This window comes from Scyliorhinus canicula, chromosome 1 (assembly GCF_902713615.1).
Source record: "Scyliorhinus canicula chromosome 1, sScyCan1.1, whole genome shotgun sequence".
NCBI lineage: Eukaryota > Metazoa > Chordata > Chondrichthyes > Carcharhiniformes > Scyliorhinidae > Scyliorhinus > Scyliorhinus canicula.
Window position 1 is genome coordinate 195,185,279 of NC_052146.1, and position 24,057 is coordinate 195,209,335.

A 24,057-nucleotide genomic window follows, 5' to 3' on the forward strand; every position below is an offset into this window, starting at 1 on the left:
TGGTTCGCTGGACTCCCCGAGCACCTGACACACCTGTCCTCACCCCCAAAGAACCTACTCATCCTCGTCCCAGTCATGTGGGCCCGGTGCAGCACCTTGAATTGGATGAGGCTAAGCCGCGCACACGAGGAGGAAGAATTAACCCTCTCCAGGGCATCAGCCCATGTCCCGTCTTCGATCTGTTCCCCCAGTTCCCCCTGCCACTTAGCTTTCAGCTCCTCTACTGACGCCTCCTCCGCCTCCTGCATAACCTTGTAGATATCAGATATCTTCCCCTCTCCGACCCAGACCCCCGAAAGCACCCTGTCGCTCACCCCCCTCGCGGGAAGCGAAGGGAATCCCTCCACCTGCCGCCTAGCAAATGCCTTTACCTGCAGATACCTGAACATGTTCCCCGGGGGGAGCCCAAATTTCTCCTCCAACTCCCCCAGGCTCGCAAACCTCCCATCAATAAACAGGTCCCTCAGCTGTCTGATGCCCGCTCTGTGCCAACCCTGAAATCCCCCATCAATGTTCCCCGGGACGAACCTATGGTTCCCCCTTAACGGAGCCTCCATCGAGCCCCCCACTTCTCTCCTATGTTATAGCAGGTATAAATGAGCCACATTACGAGCTCGACACATTCTTTTAAATTGGTTGTAAGTGTAGCCATTAGTACATTCAGGATTGTTCAACAAGTGCTGCCATTGGTTGTTTGTGTAGCCATTAGCGCACTCAGGATTGTTCAGCAAGTGCTGCCCAATTGCGCAATTGGGTTTGAAATTTGGCATTCTTGTGTTTGCCTTGATGAGTGGAAGACGAAAAGCTTTGGTAACATGTCTCTCTTTTCAGCACTGGTCAAGTTCAAAAATACGGAAGGAAATTGATTACAAATCTTTAGAATAATACTTTTCTGGGTTTGACTTATTTTCATCTCTATTTACCGATACACATATTGAGTTGGGAAAAATATTTTTGTAGATTTATTTAACTGTGGAATCTATGATATGTTCCTTTAAAAGCATCATATTTAAACGCTCACCTTTATTTGATGTTCTCCTTAAGAGCGCAATCTCCACATAATGCTTCGACACCCTTACATTTTACTTTGAGAGATTCACTGCAGCCCATTATAACATAAAGAATGCTAAACTCTAAAATGCAGTGCAAGGTATTTTGTATGGCAGGTGAATACAGTCCATTTAGAGTTCTCTCTATTAACTGACTGCAAGTCCTGAGACTCTTCCATTTTGTTTTGGGGGAAGTGAATGTTTTCTGGGCACAAGTGGTCGGGAATTGTAGTCAACCATTTTCGACTGAGAGGAGCCTTGCAGTTAAATGGTTACACTGTTGAAGAAAACTTTCCCGCTGGAGGCCTGCAATGATCTTTAGGATTCCAAAATGGTCTAATTAATATGCGTTGAAAAGAAGAATTTAATTACTGTGGAAATCTATTTAATCTATGATTGATTGTTTTGATCGAGCCCACTGTCTTGCCATCACAAATTTACTAAGTTAAAATGTGTTTCTATTAATCAATATTAACAGTCATTTGGTAGCACAGAATTCGGAAATAGTCGAAAAGGGATGTGTTGCCAAAGCTTTTCTTCTTCTACTCATCAGTACAAACGCAAGAATGCCAAATCCGAACAATTTATACTACAGGCAAAAAGGCTGTTGATTGGTTGGCAAGTTGACTCTGACATTGCCTGAGGCCCGCCCCTCCCACCCCGAAGCTCCACCCCGGATCGGCCGAGTTCCCCACGGCGTTGGTCGCGTGTGGCCTCATCCGTCGGGAACTCGACGTGGCGGCTGAGGACTCAGTCCAGCGCTGCCACATTCGGGGGAGAGCCAATCCACGGGCGGGGGATGGGACTTTATTAGGGGCTGGCGGCGCTGTGGGGGGGGGGGGGGGGGGGTTGTGGTTCGGGGCGCACAACCTGGCCAAAGGGGGGGGGGGCACTATTTTGCAGGCCGGGTCCGCAAGCGGTCTTCGCCATTTAGCAGGCCACCACCGTGCCCATGCGTGGCCACGGACCCGCCAATTCTCTGGGCCGTATCGGCAGCTAGGGCTGGGTGCTTTACGCTGCCAGCATGCGAGCTCCCAGCAAAAGGGGAATCGGTGGCCATTTTACGCCATTTCTTCTGGCGTAAAACCCCACTGTTCCCATGCCGGTGTGGGGGACATAGCCTCAGAATCGGAGAATGCAGCTCATTGTCTTTGGCTGCCCAATAACTACAGTCACCAGGTTTGTAAATTAAAACCTATTTTGTATTAATAGCAAAAAATATGAGTAAATGAGTATCTGTGGGACTGGAGTCACATGTAGGCCAAACCAGGTAAGGGTGGCAGAGTTCCGCAAGGACCCAGATGGGTATAGCGTTTCACCGGGTAGAATGGGGGTACTTGATGGCAGTTCTGGAGCGGTTTGGGATTGGACCACGATTTGTGAACTGGGTAAAGCTACTATATAAGGAGCCAAGGGGGAGTGTCCGCACAAATAACTTCGGCTCGGGATACCTTTCTCTCCACTGTGAGACTAGGCAGGGAGGTCATAAGTGCCCCCTGCTGTTTGCACTTGCGATTTAGCCGTTGCCCATCACGTTAAGACATTCTGAGGTATGGAAATGGATAGTACGGAGGGGGGGAGGAGGGGAATAGTGCATAGGGTGTCCTTATCTACCGATTACTTTTTGTTATACGTGTCAGAACCGAGTGTGTCAATAGGGGGAATATTGGAGCTGCTTCGAGTGTTTGGGTCTTTCTTGGGGTACAAATTAAATCTAGACAAGAGTGAGTATTTTGTGGTGTCTCTGCCATGGGTTGGGGCAGGGGTGGGGGGGGGGGGGGGGGGGACTCACTTTAGGTACCTGGGGTGTAGGTTTCTTGGGATTGGGGGGGTCTCCTTAGGTACAACATTTCTAGTTTGGTGGGGAGGGTGAATGCTGATCTGGCAAGGTGGGATGGTCTCCTTCGGTCACTGGCGGGTCGGGTACAGGCGGCTAAAATGAATGTGTTGCCGCGATTCCCGTTTATTTTCGAATGCCTGCCGATTTTCCTGCCAAAGGCTTTTTCAGGGAGATTGAAGGAAGGATTACCTCGTTCATATGGGGCGGGAAGGTGGCCAGAGTGAGGAAGGTGCTGCTACAGAGGGGAAGGCAGGCAGGGGGTTTGGGCCTCCTGAACCTGATGTACTGCTACTGGGCGGCGAATGTGGAGAAGGTGCGGGGCTGGGTCAGAGGGGTTGATTCCCAGTGGGTCAGAATGAAGGAGAGTAAGCCACTCAGTTCAAGGGAAAGTAGAGATAGGCAATAAATGGCCCTGCCAGCGATGCCCACATCCTTTGAACGAATAGAACAAAATTAAATACATACTAGGAATGGTTTGTGAAGGCTGATGCTGAAAATATAATCAGATAGCACTGGGGACACTCATCGTGACGGGTGGCATCCGAGAAACTGAATTAAAACAAAGCTGGAAAATGTCAAAGCCCTTACAGGTTTTAAGGAAGTGTAGAGGCAGGGAAAGCAGTTAAATAACAAGAAGAGAGAGCTCTGACAGATGGGAAGGCAGGAGTGATTAAATGAACATCAGAATCTTTACTTGCACCTGTAGTCTGGATAAAATGGGAGCAGGAATTATGAACTGAAATTGTTGAACTCGCTGTTGAGTCTGTAAGGTTGTAAAGTATCTAAGTGAAAGATGAGGTGCTGTTGAGCTTCATTGGAAAGGTGTCTGAGGCCAAGGACAGAGTGGGAATGGGGTAGAGAGTTAAAGTGACTGGAAGCTCAGGGTCACGGTTGCGGACTGAATGGGAAACAAATGGATGGTGACTTCGGGCCGCTCTCCCACAATCCTGACTGAAACCGATGAGGAAAACAACAGCCTCCTCCCCTTTTCCTGGGAAAGGTGCTGAACGGTGAAGGGGGATTTAACGAGGATTAAATATATTGTTGCTCAGTGGAACTATCAGTCAGTGATTGGACCAAATGCAGATCGGGAAGGTGCTGGGCTGGATCCTCAGTTTAGTTTGGGCAGGCTGACTGCTGATGGAGCAGCAATAGCAGGGAGGCGACCCCCTGTTTCTCTGTGTTTCTGGACAAGTGCGAAAGGGGGTGATGCACGATCAATTACGCAAAGACGAGAGTTGGATGCAATCAAGGCTTTATTACACAGAGATGTGTGGCCTCCTACGGCAGCTGATGAAATGGCTGCTGTACGGGGAGCACACATATTTCTACTCTGCCTACTGGGCGGCGCCAGCAGGCAGGGAACTACCCCCGTACCTGTAGTACAGGGCCTTACCACAAAACACCTACACTGACATCCTCTATACACAATATATACATCAGTGGTGACTACCACAGGGGAGAAATCGCCCAGGATCCCAGGAAAATGAAGAGGAGAATGTTGGCTACTATGTTCATCCAGTATCAGAGACAAAGACTTGGCCCAGATTTGGTGTTATTGCTGATACCTGTGCACTTGCTGCTTCAGAGAGCTTAAAAAGGGCAGGAAATAAATGACACGCCAATGGAAACTAAAACATCTTGGTCTAAGAAAGGAGCCAGCTGTGATGAAATGATTAACTTACGTGATCTGTTTCATTTCAGACGGCAAGTTTGGAGCCTACATGCAAGTTCATATACAGAATGACGGTCCAGTCACTATTGAATTAGAGTCACCAACAGGTCCCTCTGACCCTAAGCAGGTAAGGAGAATGGATTGTCTCTCCCACTGGCTGAGTGGTCAAGATTATTAGACTTTTAATAATGTCTGATTGGACAAAGTCGCCAAGATCTAAAAAATGCGGGATCTGATTTCAGACCAATTGCTCAATATTGTATGTGCTCACATTTTGTTTCCCCAGCCAGATGGTGCAGTATGAAGCCAGACACTAGTAGTTTACTTGATCATGGGTTTATTCACGGAACACAACGTTACATATGTTTATTTCCTACCCAGCAACAAGCCAGTGTCCCAGCAGCCTCTCTTTAAATTCTTTTGAATACAACAGTTAATATAATAAACTAGTTTAAGGGGCAGTCTCTCTCTATAAGTGCTCTTGGTGCTTAATTAAAGAGTGCCTCTCAACTCTGTATCTTAACAATATACTTAATATGCCATGAACACACACCTTGGGGAAAGATTACGCACTTGTTCTCAGCTCCTTAGATTCTTGAGTTCTTTGTTTCATATGCCATGCCCCCATAAAAAGAAGTGAAATATGTCAATGTTCAACTGTGTAAAATCGTCTATAAGCACAATCCTGTCTAAGTTTATTATTGTAACTGGTTTCCCTTTGACTTTGTGCACGTCAAGGTAAGTAAAGTTAAGTGTTGTGGAATTGGACAATTTTATTTCACTAGGCTCGACATTATGGGTCTGCTCCAAACCCCTCGGAGCGTCAGCATGACCGTTTTCATTATCTGTTCCAGCCAATAGTAGAACATGGAACATACAGTGCAGAAGGAGGCCATTCGGCCCATCGAGTCTGTACCGACCCACTCAAGCCCTCACCTGATCCGGCCTACATGTGTCTCCAGGCCCACAGCAATGGAGTTGACTCCTAACTGCCCTCTGAAATGGCCAAACAAACCACACGATTCAGGGGCAATTAGCGTAATAAATGCCAATGATTCCCACGTGCCATTAAATAATAAAGAGTGAAAAAAAGCCCTTTAGCTGCCTATCCTACCTCTGGTAAAATGACCAGCTCCCTGGTGACATCTCTGTCCTTGACCTGCTGCACTGTTCCATTCGAGGAGTGTACCGCACCTCATCTTTCCATTAGGCAATTTGTAGAGGACTCACCATTGAGTTCAGCGGTACCAGACTTGTTTTCCTTTTTTTGCCATTCCCATTCCCATTCCCTTTGGCTCTTCTGTAATCCAGTCGCTCTTGTGTTCCACCCTATCATAGACCTTCCTTTCATCCTTGCACCATCCACCATGTGCTCAAAACCGAGCACATCTCAAACTTTTCCCAGTTTCCGATGGAAGGTAATGACCTGAAATGTTTCTCTCTTCGTCGATACTACCTGACCTGCTGAGTAGTTGCAGCATTTTAGTTTTTAATTACAGATTACTAGCACCTGCCATGTTCAGTTTTCCGATCCCTAACTCACCTATCCACACTTAAGCGCCAGTCTCGCTCTTTTAAATGGTTTCCTCTGACTTAAACTACTACAGTGGGTAAAATTCTCCGTTTGGGAGACTAAGCGCGATTCTCCCAAAAGGGAACAAACTCCCTAGTGAGCACGTTTAGCCGCGCGTTTCCCGGCACTGGCAGTGCCAGGCTGGCACCCATGGCACTGACAGGGTGCCAGGCTACCCAGGTGGTAGCAGTGTCAGGGCACCACCCTGCCCAAAGGGCATGCAGCTGGGGGACTCCGATCCCCTGGGAGACCCCCAAGATGCCGTTCCATTTGTGGGAACCAGTTTTTTTTTCAAAAAATATACTTTATTCATAAAATCTCTAATAAACATTACAGAACATTTCAAATTGTCTTGACTGTACATTTCTATCAATGTTACACATTCACTTGTCTTTCTTCCATTCAATTGGGATGACATTACACACATATCCTTCTTTATGTTACAGTTCTTTCTTAAATATTTACATTGTCTTGTTTCTTTTATACATTGGAGTATTGAAGACCCGGACCAAGGGGTTTTGCACAGTTACCAGCCCCTCGGTGTACATTTGCTGGTGAGACCTTACACAGTAGCCTTTCCCCATTGCGCCTTGGCGGCAGCTGCCCCAAGCTTAAGTGCGTCCCTCAGCACGTAGTCCTGGACCTTGGAATGTGCCAGTCTGCAACACTCGATCGAGGACAATTCTTTGCACTGGAAGATAAGCAAGTTTCGGGCAGACCAAAGAGCGTCTTTCACCGAGTTGATGACCTTCCAGCAGCAGTTGATATCTGTCTCGGTGTGTGTCCCTGGAAACAGTCCATAGAGCACAGAGTCCTGTGTCACAGAGCTGCTCAGGATGAACCTTGACAAATACCACTGCATCTCTCTCCAGACCTTCTTTGCAAAGGCACATTCCACAAGGAGGTGTGTGACTGTCTCATTTCCCCCACAGCCACTCTGAGGGCAGCGTGCAACGGTGCTGAGCCTTCGGGTGTACATGAACAATCTTTTTTTTTAAATAATTTTTATTCAAATTTTTCAACAACAAATTTTCTCCCAACAATAAAGTAAACAAGGTATAGAAATAAACAGAAAGAAGAACCCCCCCAATACAAAGCAATAAATTAATAATACAAACAAGAAAGAAATAGCAAACACACTGTCGCAGAAACAAACCCCCTTAACAGATCCCGAACACCCCCCTCCCCCGGGTTGCTGCTGAGGTTGACCACCCTCTAACCCTCCGCCAGGAAATCGAGAAAAGGCTGCCACTGCCGGAAGAACCCTTGTACCGACCCCCTGAGGGCAAACTTAACCTTTTCCAGCCTGATGAACCCGGCCATGTCATTGATCCAGGCCTCCGGGCTCGGGGGCTTTGCGTCCCTCCCCTGTAAGAGAATCCTACGCCGGGCTACTAGAGACACAAAGGCCAGGATACCGGCCTCTCTCGCCTCCTGCACTCACGGCTCTGATGCTACCCCAAAGATAGCGAGCCCCCAGCCCGGCTCCACCCTGGAACCGACCACCCTGGACAAAGTCCCCCACCACCCCCTTCCAAAACCCCTCCAATGCCGGACACGCCCAGAACATGTGGGTGTGGTTCGCCGGGCCTCCCGAACACCTCTCGCATCTGTCCTCCCCCCCCGAAGAACCGGCTCATCCTGGCCCCAGTCATGTGCGCCCTATGCAGCACTTTCAGCTGGATTAAGCTGAGCCGTGCGCAAGAAGAGGACGAGTTCACCCTCCCCAGGGCGTCCGCCCACATCCCCTCGTCGATCTCCCCCAGCTCCTCCTCCCACTTCGCTTTCAGCTTCTCCACCGAGGCCTCCTCCTCTTCCTGCATCACCTGATAAATTGCCGAGATCCTACCCTCACCGACCCACGTCCCCGAGAGCACCCTATCCTGCACCCCCCTAGGTGGCAGTAACGGAAACTCCGCCACCTGCCGCTTGACAAACGCCCTAATCTGCACATACCTGAAAGCATTCCCGGGGGGAGGTTCCACTTCCCCACCAGCTCCTCCAGAGTCGCAAACTTCCCATCGAGGAAAAGGTTCCCCATCCGCCTGATGCCTGCCCTATGCTAACTCAAAAACCCACCATCCATTCTCCCTGGTGCAAATCGGTGATTGCCCCGTATCGGGGCCCACACTGAGGCCTTCACTTCCCCCCTATGCCACCTCCACTGCCCCCATATTTTGAGGGAAGCCACCACTACTGGACTCGGAGAGTACCTTGCCGGGGGGAGTAGGAGCAGGGCCGTCTCACCAATGCCCCCAAACTCATACCCATACAGGACGCCACCTCCAGCCTCTTCCATGCGGCACCCTCCCCCTCCCATCACACACCTACGTATCATTGCCACGTTCGCAGCCCAGTAATACCCACACAAGTTGGGCAAAGCCAAGCCGCCTACCTCCCTGCCTTGCTCCAGGAATACCCTCCTCACTCTCGGGGTCTTCTGCGCCCACACGAACCCCAGAATACTCTTATTGACCCTCTTAAAAAAAGCCTTCGGAATCAATATGGGGAGGCACTGGAAAAGAAACAAAAACCTCAGGAGCACCGTCATCTTAACTGACTGGACCCTACCCGCCAAAGAGAGTGGCAGCGCATCCCACCTCCTAAAATCCTCCTCCATCTGTTCCACCAGCCTCGAAAAGTTTAGCCTATGCAGGGCCCCCCAGCTCCTAGCTATCTGGACCCCAAGATATCTAAAGCTCCTCTCCGTCCTCTTCAACGGGAGCTCTCCTATCTCCCTCTCCTGGTCCCCCAGGTGCAGCACAAACAGCTCATTCTTCCTCACATTGAGCTTGTAGCCCGAAAATCCCCAAACTCCCCAAGTATCTTCAACACCTCTGGCATCCCCCCCCCCCCCCCCCCCCCGCCAGATCCGCAATGTACAACAGTAAATCATCCGCGTACAGCGACAACCGGTGCTCCCCCCCCCCCGCACAATCCCCCTCCAGTTCTTCGAATCCCTCAGCGCGATGGCCAAGGGCTCAATCGCTAACGCGAAGAGCAGGGGAGACAAGGGGCACCCCTGCCTCGTCCCCCCCGGGATAGCCGAAAAACCTCCGACCTCCTCCCATTCATCACCACTCTCGCTACCGGGGCACTATACAGCAGCCTCACCCAGCTAATGAATCCCTCACTAAACCCAAACCTCCTCAGCACTTCCCACAGGTAGCTCCACTCCACCCTGTCAAAGGCTTTCCCCCGCATCCATCGATGCCACTATTTCTGCCTCCCCATCCACCGACGCCATCATCATGACATTAAGGAGCCGCCGCACATTAACATTCAGCTGCCTCCCCTTCACAAACCCTGTTTGGTCCTCATGGATAACCATCGGGACCACATCTTCCACCCTCCTGGTCAGTATCTTAGCCAACAACTTTGCGTCCACGTTGAGGAGCGAAATTGGCCTGTAAGACCCACACTGGAGGGGGGTCCTTATCCCGCTTCAGGATCAGTGAGATTATTGCTCTAGACATCGTCGGGGGCAGAGCCCCCCCCCCCCCCCCCTCCCCCCCCCCCCCCCCCCCCCCACCCCACCCCACCCCACCCCCCCTCCCTCGCCTCATTCAGGGTCCTCACAAGCAGCGGGCCCAGCAGATCTGAAAACTTCTTATAAAACCCCACCGGGAACCCATCAAGCCCCGGTGCTTTCTCAGTCTGCATGCTCCCCAGCGCCTCCATCAGCTCCTCCAACTCGATTGGGGCCCCCAGACCCTCCACCCGCTCATCCTCTACTCTTGGGAACTCCAGCTTATCCAGACAGCGGTCCATCCTGCCCTCCTCCCTAGGGGGCACCGACCGGTACAGCCCCTTGTAAAAGGATCTGAACACTCCATTAATGTCCCTGCCACTCCGCACCAAGTTCTTTCCTGCATCTGTGACTCCTCCTATCTCTCTCGCTGCTCCCGCTTCCGGAGCTGGTGGGCCAGCATCCGACTTGCCTTCTCCCCGTACTCGTATACCGCCCCCTGCCCCCTCCTCCACTGCGCCACCGCCTTCCGGGTGGTCAGTATATCGAACTCCGCTTGGAGACTGCGACGCTTGCTCGAAAGCCCCTCCTCCGGGACATCCGCATACCTCCTGTCAACCCTTACCATTTCTTCCACCAACCTCTCCCTCTCAACCCTCTCCCCCCTCTCCCTGTGCGCCCAAATGGATATCAGCTCCCCTCTAACCACCGCCTTCAGCGCTTCCCAGACCACCCCAACTTGCACCTCCCCGTTATCATTAGCTTCCAAATACCCCTCTATACCCGTACGGACCCGCCCACATACTTCCTCCTCTGCCAGAAGCCCCACATCTAACCTCCACAGCGGGCGCTGATCCTTCCCCTCCCCCAGCTCCAGGTCCACCGAATGCGGAGCATGGTCAGATATGACTATTGCCGAACACTCCAGCCCCACCACTCTCGGGATTAGCGCCCTGCTGAGAACAAAAAAGTCAATCCGGGAATAAGCCTTGTGGACATGGGAGAAAAAGGAGAACTCCCTACCCTCGGCTTCAAAAACCTCCAAGGGTCTACCCCTCCCATCTGATCCATGAACCCCCTCAGCACCGAGGCCGCTGCCGGCCTCCTGCCCGTCCTAGACTTCGAACGATCCAGAGCCGGATCCAGCACCGTGTTAAAGTCCCCTCCCAAGATCAAACCCCCTGTCTCCAGGTCCGAGATCCGGCTCAACATTCGCCGCATGAAACCCGCATCGTCCCAGTTGGGGCCGTACACATTAACCAGAACCACCCGCTCTCCTTGAAGTCTACCACTCACCATTACGTATCTGCCACATATCTACTTGCGCTGTCCGCCACCACACTCAACGCAACAAACGACAGGCTCTTGCCAACTAAAATCGCCACCCCTCGATTCCTCGCATCTAGCCCCGAGTGAAACACCTGCCCCACCCAGCCTCTTGAAATTGAAAACTGAAAAAAATTGAAAATCGCTTATTGTCACAAGTAGGCTTCAATGAAGTTACTGTGAAAAGCCCCTAGTCGCCACATTCCGGCGCCTGTTCGGGGAGGCTGTTATAGGAGGTTTATCAGCCTCACCTGATCTGCCACCTTAAGGTGCGTCTCATGGTGCATAGCCACGTCCGCCCCCAGCCCCTTCAGATGCGCCAAGACCCGGGACCGCTTCACCGGTCCATTCAGCCCCCTCACGTTCCATGTGACCAGCGAATCTGGGGAGTCTTCCCCCTCCCTCTGCGCCGGTCAGCCATAGCTCTCCCACGGCTCACCACGTGCCCGCAGAACCTCCAAAGGCCCGTTCCCCACGGTGGCAGACCCCCCCCCCCCCCCCATCACCAGCAGTTCCCCTACGGCCCCTGCAGCAGCAACCTGGTACCACCCCCCCCAAGCTAGGCCCCCCCCACCCAGCTGCGTAACCCTTCCATTGTACTTCTGTAAGTCAGCCGACTCCTGCTGACCCCAACGACCCCCCCCCCCCCCCCCCCCCCCCCCCCCGGTGTAACACAACCACCATTCCCCCCTCCCAGTGCCGGTCCCGCCCACTGCTCCTCCAGTGCGGGAAGAAAGCCCGCGCTTCCATCCTGAACCCCGTCCCCCCCGACCCAACACACGGGAAAGAGACGGGCACATGACCCAGCGGGACCGCGAGCAGCTCCCCAACTCTCCACCAGTGAAAAAACGAAAAAGCGGACTTCCGGTTGCGGCTATGACCAGCTAAGTCGCACGTTTGGATGCTCCTGCGAGGAAGGTGTTTTCGGGCCGATTGGAGGGCCCCTAACGGCGTTGGAACGACGATTCCCGGTGGGGGAAGGTCCCCAGAGGAGAACCCTGCGAAATTTATGGTCATCACCCGAAGTGGGGCAGGAAAAAAAGCGGCAGCAGCGCCCCGAAAAAAGCGGGGGAAGAAATCCAAAATGGCGGCCGGCGGCGCACCCGAGGACTGGAGGAAATGGGCGGAGGAGCAGCAGGCCATTCTCCTGCGCTTCTTCACGGAGCTGAAAGTGGAGCTGCTGGAGTCGATGAACGCGACGACCACCAGGCTGATGGGAGCCCAGGCGACCCAAGAGGCGTCAATTCGGGAGCTGCAGCAGGAGATGGCTGTGAGGGAGGAGGAGGCCACGGTCCTCGTGGGAAAGGTGGAGGTGCACGAGGCACTCCACCTGAAATGGCAAAACCAACTGGAGGAGATGGATACCCGCATGAGGCGGAAGAACCTGAGGATCCTGGGCCTGGCAGAAGGGCTGGAGGGGTCGGACCTCCCGAGGTATGTGGCAGAAATGCTGGGCTCACTGATGGGGGCAGGGGCCGTCCCTTCGCCCCTGGAACTGGAGGAGGCCTACAGAGTAATGGCCAGGAAGCCAAGAGCAAACGAACCCCCCGAGGGCGGTGCTTGTTCGGTTCCAGCGATTCAGTGACCGGGAGAGGGTGCTGAGGTGGGCCAAGAGAGAGAGGAGCAGCAAATGGGAGAACTCGACGGTGAGGATCTACCAGGAGGGGGGGCTCTGCCCCCGACAATGTCGCAGGCACTGATCTCTCTGATCTTGAAGCGGGAAAAGGACCCCGTGCAGTGTGGGTCTATAGGCCTATCTCCCTCCTGAATGTGGACGCCAAGTTGCTGGCAAGATCCTGGCTACAGGATAGAGGATTGTGGGCCAGGGGTGATACACAGGACCAACGGGTTTTGTGAAAGGGCGGCAGCTTAATACGACGTGCGGAGACTGCTAAACGTCATATGATGCCGCAGTGGAGGGGAGGCGGAGATAGTGGTGGCATTGGACGCGGAGAAGCATTTGATAGGGTGGAATGGAAGTACCTGTGGGAGACGCTGGAACGTTTGGATTTGGGAGGGATTTATTAAATGGGTGAAGCTGCTCTATTCGGCCCCGATGGCAAGTGTAGTGACGAATGGTAGGAGGTCGGAATACTTTGGGCTCCACCGGGGGACCAGACAGGGGTGCCCTTGTCCCCCTGCTCTTCGCACTGGCAATTGAAAACCGTTGGCGATGGCACTGAGGGGCTCAGGGGGTGGAGGGGCTGACAAGGGGGGGAGGAGCACCGGGTATCGTTATACGCGGACGACCTGCTGCTATACGTGGCAGACCCAGAAGGGGGAATGCCGGAGGTGATGGAACTGCTAGCAGAATTTGGGGACTTTTCGGGGTACAAGCTGAACTTGGCAAGAGTGAGGTATTTGGGATACACCCAGGGGACCAGGAAGAGGGAATCGGGAGACTCCCATTAAGAGAGCAGGAAAGAGTTTTAGATATTTAGGGGGCAGGTGGCAAGGAACGGGGGACTCTCCACAAGTAAACTTCTCCAGGCTGGTGGAACAGATGGAGGAGAAATTTAAAAGGTGGACATGGTGCCGCTGTCGCTGGCGGGCAGAGTGCAGTCCGTTAAAATGACGGTCCTCCCGAGGTTTTTGTTTTTATTTCAGTGCTTGCCCATCTTCCTCCCTAGGGCCTCTTCAAAAAGGTGACGAGTAGCATCTGAGCTACGTGTGGACGCACGGCACCCCAGGGTGAGGAGGGTCTTCTTGGAGTGGAGTAGGGATAGTGGAGGGCTGGCATTACCAATCTTTCGGGTACTACTGGCGGCAATGTATCGTGGTGCGCAAGTGGATGATGGAAGGGGAAGGGGCAGCTTGGAAACGAATGGAGATGGCGTCCTGTGGCAACATAAGCCTGGGGCCTTAGTAACGGCGCCATGGCCGCTCCCTCCCCGAGGTAACCACGAGCCCCGGTGGTGGCAGCCACCCTCAAGATCTGGGGGCAGTGGAGGCGACACAGGGGGGAAGTGGAGGTCTGATGGAGGCACCGTTAAGAGGGAACCATAGATTCATCCCGGGGAACATGGACGGGGGATTTTCAGAGCTGGCACAGGGTGGCATCAGGCAGCTGAGGATCTGTTTGTAGATGGAGGTTTGCGAGCCTGAGAGAGCTGGAGGAGAAATTCGGGCTCCCCCCGGAAACATGTTTAGACATTTGCAGGTGAAGACATTTGCTAGACGCCAGGTGGAAGGGTTTCCCTTGCTCCCCAGTAGGGGGGCGAGTGATAGGGTGCTCTCGGGGGTCTGGGTCGGAGGGGGGAGGATATCGGACATCTACAAAGTAATGCAGGAGGCGGAGGAGGCATCAGTAGGGGAGCTGAAAGCCAAGTGGGAAGGGGAGCTGGGAGAACAGATAGAGGATGGGACATGGGCTGATGCCCTGGAGAGGGTTAATTCTTCCTCCTCGTGTGCGAGGCTTAGCCTCATTCAATTTAAGGTGCTACATAGAGCCCATATGACGGGGACAAGGATGAGTCGGTTCTTTGGGGGTGAGGACAGATGTGTCAGGTGTTCGGGAAGTCCAGCGAACCATGTCCATATGTTTTGGGCATGTCCGGCTCTGGAGGAGTTCTGGAAGGGGGTGGCAAGGACGGTGTCGAGGGTGGTGGGATCCAGGGTCAAACCAGGATGGGGACTAGCGATCTTTGGGGTTGGGGTGGAGCCGGGGGTACAGGAGGCGAGAGAGGCCGGAGTACTGGCCTTTGCGTCCCTAGTTGCTCGAAGAAGGATACTGATACAGTGGAAGGACGCGAGGCCTCCAAGCGTGGAAACTTGGATTAATGACATGGCAAGCTTTATTCAGTTGGAAAGGGTCAAATTCGCCCTGAGAGGGTCGGTACAAGGGTTCTTCAGGCGGTGGCAGCCGTTCCTCGACTTTTTGGCTCAGAGATAGGGTACAGAGGTCGTAGCAGCAGCAACCCGGGGGGGGGGGGGGGGGGGGTGGCAATAACGGTTGTGGTGGGTTATTTACGGTTGAAACGCGGGCAAATTCGCTCGCAGTTCATGTCTGATGTTGATTGTTGCTTTGTTTGTTTTTGGGGGAGGGGGGAGGGGGGGAGGGACAACGCGCGCGAGTTCGGGCGGGGGGGGGGATATTTGTTAAGAGGGAATATTTTGTAATATTTTATAGTTAGTTGGGGTAAATATCTCCATGTAAAAAAAATTCTTTCAATAAAAATTATTTTAAAAAAAAAGAAAAAACGAAAAAGCACCCCAATAAATAAATAACAGCCCCAAAAAGCGAAAAAGCAGAACAGCAAAAAGGCAACATCAAACACAGCCAATAAAAACGAAAAGATACCAAGGAGGACAGAGCCTCCGGACTATGTACATCATTCCCCAGCCCCCCAGTCCTCAGTTCGAGTCCAACTTCTCTGCCTGGACAAAGGCCCAGGCCTCCTCCAGAGAATCAAAGTAGAGCTGGCGGTCCTTGTAAGTGACCCAGAGGCGAGCCGGCTGTAGCAGGCCAAACTTCACCCCCTTCCTGTGAAGCACTCCCTTCGCCCGATTGAAACCAGCCCTTCTCTTTGCCACCTCCGCACTCCAGTCCTGATAGATCCTGATCTCTGCATTCTCCCACTTGCTGCTCCTTTCCTTCTTCGCCCATCTCAGCACGCACTCACGGTCAACGAAGCGGTGAAACCGGACCAGCACCGCCCTAGGCGGCTCGTTCGGCCTGGGCTTCCTCAACAGCACTCGATGAGCACCCTCCAGCTCCAAGGGTCCTTGGAATGATCCCGCGCCCATTAACGAGTTCAGCTTCACAGCCACGTAGGCCCCCAAATCCGAACCTTCCAGCCCCTCCGGGAGGCCCAGAATCCGCATGTTCTTCCGACGGGATCGGTTCTCCATCTCCTCCATCCTTGCCAGCCATTTCTTGTGAAGCGCCTCGTGCGACTCCACCTTCACTGCCAGGCCCAGGGGTTCGTCCTCGCTCTCCGAGGCCTTTTGCCATAGCTCTCGGATCTCCGCACCCTGAGCTGTCTGAGTCGCCATGAGCTTGCCCAGCGAGGCCTTAAACGGTTCCAGGATCTCAGCCTTGAGCTCTCTGAAGCAGCGATGGAGCAGCTCCTGCTGCTCCTGCACCCAATGCTGCCACGCTGCCGGTTCCCCGCCATCTTGTTATTCCTGCCTCGCACCTTTCTCTGCTCCAAAGCTGATTTTCTGACCGCCCCACTCCTGGTCCAGTCCATCCACCGGCAGATAGGCACAGTGGATGTGTTCCCACCCGGGGAAAAGTCCAACCAGCACTGCTGCGGGCCCTTAAAAGAGCCCAAAAGACCAGAAATAGCGGGAGCTACCGAACGTGCAGCTTAGCTCCGCATCACCGCAACCGGAAGTCTCATACATGAAGAATCTGACAGGGAGGGCCCTTCTCACCACCAGCCAAGCTAGGTCTTGGTGCTTGTTTGAAAGTTCTGGTGATGAGGCATTCTGCCAGATGGCTCTGACAGTCTGTTCAGGGAACCATCCAACGTCCTCCACAGTCTCCTTTTCCCTGAGGGCCTCGAGGACATTACGTGCTGACCACTGCTTCATTGCCTTGCGGTCAAAGGTGTTTTTCTTCAAACATTTTTCCACGAGGGACAGGTGGTACGGCACGGTCTAATTACTTGGAGCGTTCTGCGGCAATGAGGCCAGGCTCATCCTTCGTAACACCAGGGACAGGTAGAACCTCAGTATGTAGTGACACTTGGTGTTTGCATACCCGGGGTCTACGCACAGCTTGATGCAGCTGCACACAAAGGTGGCCATCAGGATGAGGGAGACGTTGGGTACGTTCCTCCCTCCTTTATCCAGAGGTTTGTACATGGTGTCCCTTCAGACCCGGTCCATCTTGGATCTCCAGATGAATTTGAAGATGGCCCGGGTGACTGCTGCGGTGTAGGATCGGGTAATGGGCCAGAACTGCGCTATGTGCAATAACACCAAGAGTACCTCACACCTGATGACCAGGGTTTTGCCCGCAATGGAGAGGGAGTGTTGCTCCCACCAGCCCAGTTTCTGTCTTACCTTGGCAGTGCGCTCCTCCCAGTTTTTGGTGCACGCCCCAGCCGCTCCGAACCATACCCCCAGCATCTTCAGGTAATCTGACCTGACCGTGAAGGGGACAAAGGACCGGTCGGCCCAGTTCCCAAAGAACATGGCCTCGCTCTTGCCGCGGTTTACCTTGGCACCCGAGACCAGTTCAAACTGGTCGCAGGCGTTCAAGAACCTGCGTACAGATGTGAGCAGAAAACGGCGACGTCATCCATGTACAGGGAGGCCTTGACTTGAACGCCTCCGCTGCCTGGGATCGTCACTCATTTTATACCCGGATCCTTCCTGATGAACTTGGCAAAAGGTTCTATGCAGCACACAAACAGGGCCGAGGAGAGAGGGCAGCCCTACCTGACTCCAGATTTGATCTGGAACTTTTCTGATTCCCATCCATTGATTGAGACTGCGCTATAGATGTTTGTGTAGAGCAGTTTGATCCAATTGCGAATTCCCTCCCCAAACCCCATTTTGGAGAGCACATCCATCATGTAGGTGTGCGATATTCTGTCAAAAGCCTTCTCCTGGTCAAGGCTGATGAGACAGGTGTCCACCCTCCTGTCCTGCACATAGACGATCGTATCCCTGAGTAGAGCGAGGCTATCAGAGATCTTCCTGCTGGGTACAGCACAGGTCTGGTCAGGGGACCAGTGCTGAACAGCGCTTGCCCAAGGTCTCTGAGGCAAAGGTGATGAATCCCAAAGCCTCGGGTACCTCATGAACCTGTACATCAGAGTGAGGCTAACTTCCTCGCTCTAATATGTAAATTTGCTAAACCGTGTTCCCGTCCATTGTGGGCGGGATTCACATCGCAACGCCTCCTTTGGCCCAGCAGGCATTCTAACCACTGGGGTGGAGATAGCACCAAAAAGCCTGGCAGCTGGAGCTATTTTTAAATGCTCCACTTACCACACGCTCACTGCAGCCACCAAGTTGGCTCAAAGAAGACCTGCCCCCCAGGGTCAGAGTCCGAGATGGACCCACAGCTCCATGCCAGTGTGGAGCGAAGGGACACCCTTTTCCCCAGCAGTCTCAAGCTTGCCCTCCTGAACACTGCCTGGACGGTGTGGCAGAGGCAGTCAGCCCTGCCAGTCTCACCAGGAGGAGGCAGCTGATGATCCGGAGGGGTAGGTGTCACTGGTGAGTCCTCCATCCTGAGAGGGGCAGAGAACCAGGGAGGGTTCTGTGGGCCGAGGTGCAGGTGTCCTCTGGTTAAGGTGAGCTCTGCTGATACCCCGCTTCCTCGGGTATGAGGGTGTCCAGAGGGGCAGCCTGGGTGGGCTCCCAGATGAACAGAGGCCTCCTGAGCATTTAAAGGATACAGGCAGCACTCAGCAGTGTGAGCAGCCAGGAAGCTGTAAGTAACACCAAAGAGGTGTGTTTAAAAGACAGACTTCAGCAATGGCAGTCTGAGCCAGGGCATCCCAATCCAGAGGGGGTAACCCCAAGTCCACGGACTTGGCATCAAGTCACTACCCGCTAATGCCCCCCCGACCTGGGCAGTCATCCCCCAGCAAGCCTGACAGTTTTCAACGGTGTTTTCAGTGTTTATTTAGCCTCTCGCTCCCCCTCCGCAGCCATGGCACCCAGTCCACGTTTGCCAATACCTGTAGTAATTCACGACCGCTGGAATTCCGCCTGAGAGGAGCGGAACATGGAGGAAGGGCAGCGCATACTGTGTCCCAACCCACTAATCACATTTAAATGCATGCAAATGCCGGTTTTGCCGGTGCAAACTTGGTTATCACCACCAGCAAAGGACCGGAGCGTGGTGCTGAAATCGGTGCTGGACACAAACTCAATTTTGGCTGGACCCCCAATTCTCCGCCCGATCGCGATTCGCATTTGCGGTGTTGTGAGGCGGATAATTGTGCCCAGTATTGTCAATGAAGGGAAGCAACTGTATCGTTGTTATTACAATTAATTTGCATTGGGGGGCAGCATTGCAGCATCAAAGTCCCCAACTTCTGAAATTTTACTGAAGACATTTCCTTGTGCACCACATTTATTTATTTATAAATTTAGAGTACCCAATTCATTTTTCCAATTAAGGGGCAATTTAGCATGCCCAATCCACCTACCCTGTACATCTTTTGGGTTGTGGGGGCGAAACCCACGCAAACTTGGGGAGACTGTGCAAACTCCACATGGACAGTGACCCACAGCAGGGATCGAACCTGGGACCTCGGGGCCGTGAGGCTGCTGTGCTAACCACTGCGCCACCGTCTTGCCCTGTGCACCACATTTAAAATCGACCATTCAGTCCACTGATCTGAGCCCCAGCAACATTTTAGATAAAACTACATTTTATGTATCAGAAATCATACAAAACATTTAAAAACATTTTTCTTCAACTATCTGGCACCGGGCTTGATAAAAGCATGGACAACTATTGACATCGCAATAAGCGAGCCACTCGGTTGAAGTTGAATTTCACACAACTTAAGTAATCAAAATTTGGTAAACAAAAGTATTTTTGTCTTGCCCTGCCCATTCCATGGGATTCTTACTCTTTCTCTGTTCCTGGTCTAGCAGTCAAACCTGTTGAAAATCAGCTATACATTTGACAGAATTTCCCTGGTTACAATCTCTGCAGTTGTATAGTGATGAACAATGTGGAGAACAGACTGTTGCTCTGATTGGATTTCATTGCATAGTAGAGTTGCTGATGTGTTACAGGTAATCCTGGTATATTGACAATACAGGCACCTCAGGTAATCTTGGTATATTGACAATACAGGCACTACTGGTAATCCTGGTATATTGACAATGCAGGTACTACAGGTATTCCTGCTATACTGTATTACAATACAGACACGATAGGTATATTGACATTCCAGGTACTACAGGTATTCCTACTATATTGAGAATACAGGCACCACAGGTATTCCTGATATATATATTTTTTTTAATAAACAATTTTATTGAGGTAGTTTTTGGCTTTGTAAACAGTTACAGACATCAACAGAAAGAAAGCAAAAAAGGCAAAAATGTGCAAACATCCACGTGCATTCAATACTTCAATCGTAACATACTGCACAAGCCTGCTCCTCTCCCACCGGTACTACCCGCCATTTTATCCCTCCTACTCTACTCTACTCTACCCCCCCCCCCCCCCCCCCCCACCCCCTGCTGACGCTCACTCTCCCGCAAAGAAGTCAATAAATGGTTGCCACCTCTGGGCGAACCCCTGTACAGATCCCCTCAAGGCGAACTTAATTTTTTCCATACCCAGGAAACTCGACATGTCCGCAAGCCACAACTCAGTCTTCGGGGGCTTTGAGTCCCTCCACGCCAATAGTATTCGTCGCCGGGCTATCAGGGAAGCAAAGGCCAAAACATCGGCCTCTTTCTCCCCCTGGACTCCCGGGTCTTCCGAAACCCCAAAAATTGCCACCCCTGGACCCATCGCCACCCTTGTTTTTAGCACCCGGGACATGACGTCTGCAAATCCCTCCCAGTACCCCCTAAGCTTAGGGCATGCCCAAAACATGTGAACGTGGTTCGCTGGTCCTCCTGCGCAACTAGCGCATTTGTCCTCTATCCCAAAGAATTTGCTCATCTGAGCCGCCGTCATATGGGCCCGGTGAACCACCTTAAATTGAATCAGCCCGAGCCTGGCATATGTTGCGGTCGAATTTACCCTACTCAGGGCCTCTGCCCACAGCCCGTCCTCCATTTCTCCGCCTAGCTCCTCCTCCCATTTAAGTTTCAGTTCCTCCGTCTGGGACCCTTCCTCCCTCATGAGCACCCTATAAATATCAGAGACTCTACCCTCCCCTTCTTCCCCCCTAGAGACTATTCTGTCTTGAATCCCCATTGGCGGGAGGCGTGGGAAAGATGGGAACTGTCTACGGGCAAAGTCCCGCAACTGTAGGTACCTAAAATCATTTCCCCTTACCAGACCAAATTTCTCCTCCAAGCTCCTCAAACTCGCAAAGCTCCCTTCCAGGAACATATCGCCCATCCTTCCCACCCCCGCCCGCCGCCATGCTCGAAACCCCCTGCGGCTCTCATACTCCCGGGGGCAAACTGATGGTTGTCGCAGATTGGCGCCCAAACCGACGTCCCCATCTCCCCTACATGCCTCCTCAACTGGCCCTATATCTGCAGGGCCGCCACCACTACCAGGCTGGTGGAGTACCTGGCCGGCGGCAGCGGTAGAGAAGCCGTGACCAGGGCTGCCAAGCTGGAGCCCCTGCATGAAGCCGCTTCCATCCGCTCCCAGATAGACCCCGTACCCACCATCCACTTCCTTATCATAACGATGTTGGCCGCCCAGTAATAATTAATCAGACTCGGCAAAGCCAGCCCTCCCTCCCTGCGGTTCCTCTCCAGCATCGCCTTCTTCACCCGCGGGGATTTTCCCGCCCAGACAAAGCTCATGATCATCCTATTAACTCTTTTGAAGAAGGACTGTGGGACAAAGATCGGGAGGCACTGAAAAACAAACAGAAATCTAGGGAGGATTGTCATCTTTACAGTCTGCACCCTCCCTGCCAGTGACAGTGGGAGTGCATCCCATCTCCGAAACTCTCCCTTCATTTGCTCCACCACCCTGACCAAATTTAACTTGTGCAGCCTGCCCCAGTCTCGCGCCACCTGGATTCCCAAGTACCGGAAATTTTCCTCAACCAGCCTAAACTGTAGCCCTCTCAATCTGTTCTCCTGGCCCCTTGCCTGTACCACAAACATTTCACTCTTGGCCGTATTTAATTTGTATCCTGAAAACTGGCCGAACTTCCTCAACATTCCCAGTATACTTCCCATCCCGGCCACTGGGTCTGACACGTACAGGAGCAGGACGTCCGCATAAAGAGAGACCCTCACCATCCCCTTCCAACCCTCTGCGGCTCTCAGTGCAATCGCCAGCGGCTCTATGGCCAGCGCAAACAGCAGCGGGGAGAGCGGGCAGCCCTGTCTGGTCCCTCGGGTATTCCTGATATATTGACAAGACAGGCGCTACAGGTATTTACTGGTAAATTAATACCACAGGCCCTACAGTACACCTATACAGTATAGTATACCTACTATATTGATAATACAGGTACTACAAGTATTCCTTCACTATTGACAATACAGGCACTACAGGTAACCCTAGTATATTGACTATTTACCGCTACAGATAATCCTGTTATTTTTTAAAAATAAATTTAGAGTTCTCAATTCATCTTTTCCAAATGATGGGTAACCTAGCCTGTATATCTTTGGGTTGTGGGGGCAAAACCCACGCAAACACGGGGAGAATGTGCAAACTCCACACAGACAGTGACCCAGAGCTGGGATCAAACCTGGGATCTTGGCGCCATGAGGCAGTAGTGCTAACCACTGTGCCACCGTGCTGCCCGTAATCCTGTTATATATATTTTTTTAAATTTAGAGTACCCAATTCATTTTTTCCAATTAAGGGGCAATTTAGCGTGGCCAATCCACCTAGCCTGCACATCTTTGGGTTGTGGGGGTGAAACCCACACAAACACGGGGAGAATGTGCAAACTCCACACGGACAGTGAATCCTGTTATATTGACTGACTGAGGTGTACCGTCCCTCCTCACCTTGTTTACAGCTATGGTTGACCGAATTATGCTTTTCCAGAGCTTCTCCTGCAGCTGGGCGAGACTGGCCTCGCCTGATTCCATTCTTATCTATCCAGCTGTGGCCAGAGAATAACGCACAATGGCTTTTCTTCCTGTTCCTGAAATGTGGCAGCTGTGGTTCCCCAAGGACTTATACTTGGTCCCTTCCTATTTCTTACTTACAAGTTGCCCCATCGCAACATCATCATCTGGGTGCCACATGTATTATGATGACACCCAGCTCTAACTCACCACCACTTTTCTGTCTGTCTCAGCCCATCTTCTGCTCGCGCCCCACCTCATATTTTGCTACCTCCAGTTTTGGCTATTCCAGTGTTTTCCTGGCTGGTCTTTTACCTCCTGTCCTCATTCAAAACTTGAAGCTCATCCAAAACTTGCACCAAGTCTCGTTCCCCTCTTTCGCTTGCTGACTTTCATTGGCTCCCTAATGAGGAGGGGGGGGGGGGGGGGGTCAAGCTTCGGGTACTCCCTGGTATTTATATTGTAGGTTTTGAAAAATTCATTGACGGGCTGTGGGCGTTACTGGTTAGGCCAGCATTATTCCCATCCCTAGTTACCCTTCAGAAGGTGGTGGTGAGCTGCCTTCTTGAACCGCTGCAGTCCTTGATCTGTAGGTACAGTCACAGTGCTGTTGGGAAGGGAGTTCCAGGATTTTGATCCAGCGACACTGAAGTAATGGTGATAATATTTCCAAGTCAGGGTGGTGAATGACTTGGAGGGTAACCTCCAGGTGGTGGGGTTCCCAGGTATCTGCTGGTCTTTCCCTTCTAGATGGTAGTGGTTGTGGCGATGCAATAGATTATAAGTTATTTTGAAGCTTGGCCTATCAGCGTGACTTTAGGTGTGCACATTTCTGATTTTTCCCTTGAAATCTGAATTATACTCAGTTTACCTGCGAGGGCCCATCTATAGCCTTCTCTCCCTTTGGAGCCTCGGTAACATCCATCTCTATCGGGGGGGGGGGGGGGGGGGGGGGGGGGGTCATTGCCAAGGCTGCTGAGCTGTTGGCCCTCTGATTGGGCTGGCAGTTCGGGGCGGGGGCAGGAACAGCACATCATCCTTCATTGGATGACAGGTCTGGTGGTGGCCTCCTAATTGACCACCACTGGGGAGATTCCTGCCACAATTCTGATGCCTGTCTGCGCTGGTTCAGAACTGTGTTGCACCTCGAAGGTGGGACTTAATTTAAGGTGGCAAAATCCCACCCATTGTGTTGCCTTTTTATGCAGTCACTCATGCTCCTTTTTCTTCTTGTTTGTTCTCTCTCATTTCCCTTTCTACTACCTTAACTCCTTGCTCCCCTCACTCATTCCTTCATCCCCATTCCGTCTTTTCCCACACTCTCTTTCTCACCTCTCCTTTCCCTCTTTTCTCATTCTTCCTTTCTTTCAGTCCATTATCTCATTGTTTACCCTCCCTTTCTCCCACTCTCTCTGGTTTCTGATTTCTTTATCACACATTCTTTCCAAGTCTCTCAGTTGCTATTCACTT

General features: G+C 52.3%; 1 protein-coding gene across 1 annotated transcript in view; it reads left to right on the forward strand.

Moving 5' to 3' along the window:
• dtd1 (D-aminoacyl-tRNA deacylase 1) overlaps positions 1–24,057 on the forward strand; it is a 178,128-nt gene that overhangs the window by 32,938 nt on the left and 121,133 nt on the right. Inside the window, exon 4 of the mRNA XM_038805818.1 lies at positions 4,594–4,691. Coding sequence (XP_038661746.1) covers positions 4,594–4,691 — 98 coding nt within the window. The remainder of the gene's footprint in view (positions 1–4,593; positions 4,692–24,057) is intronic.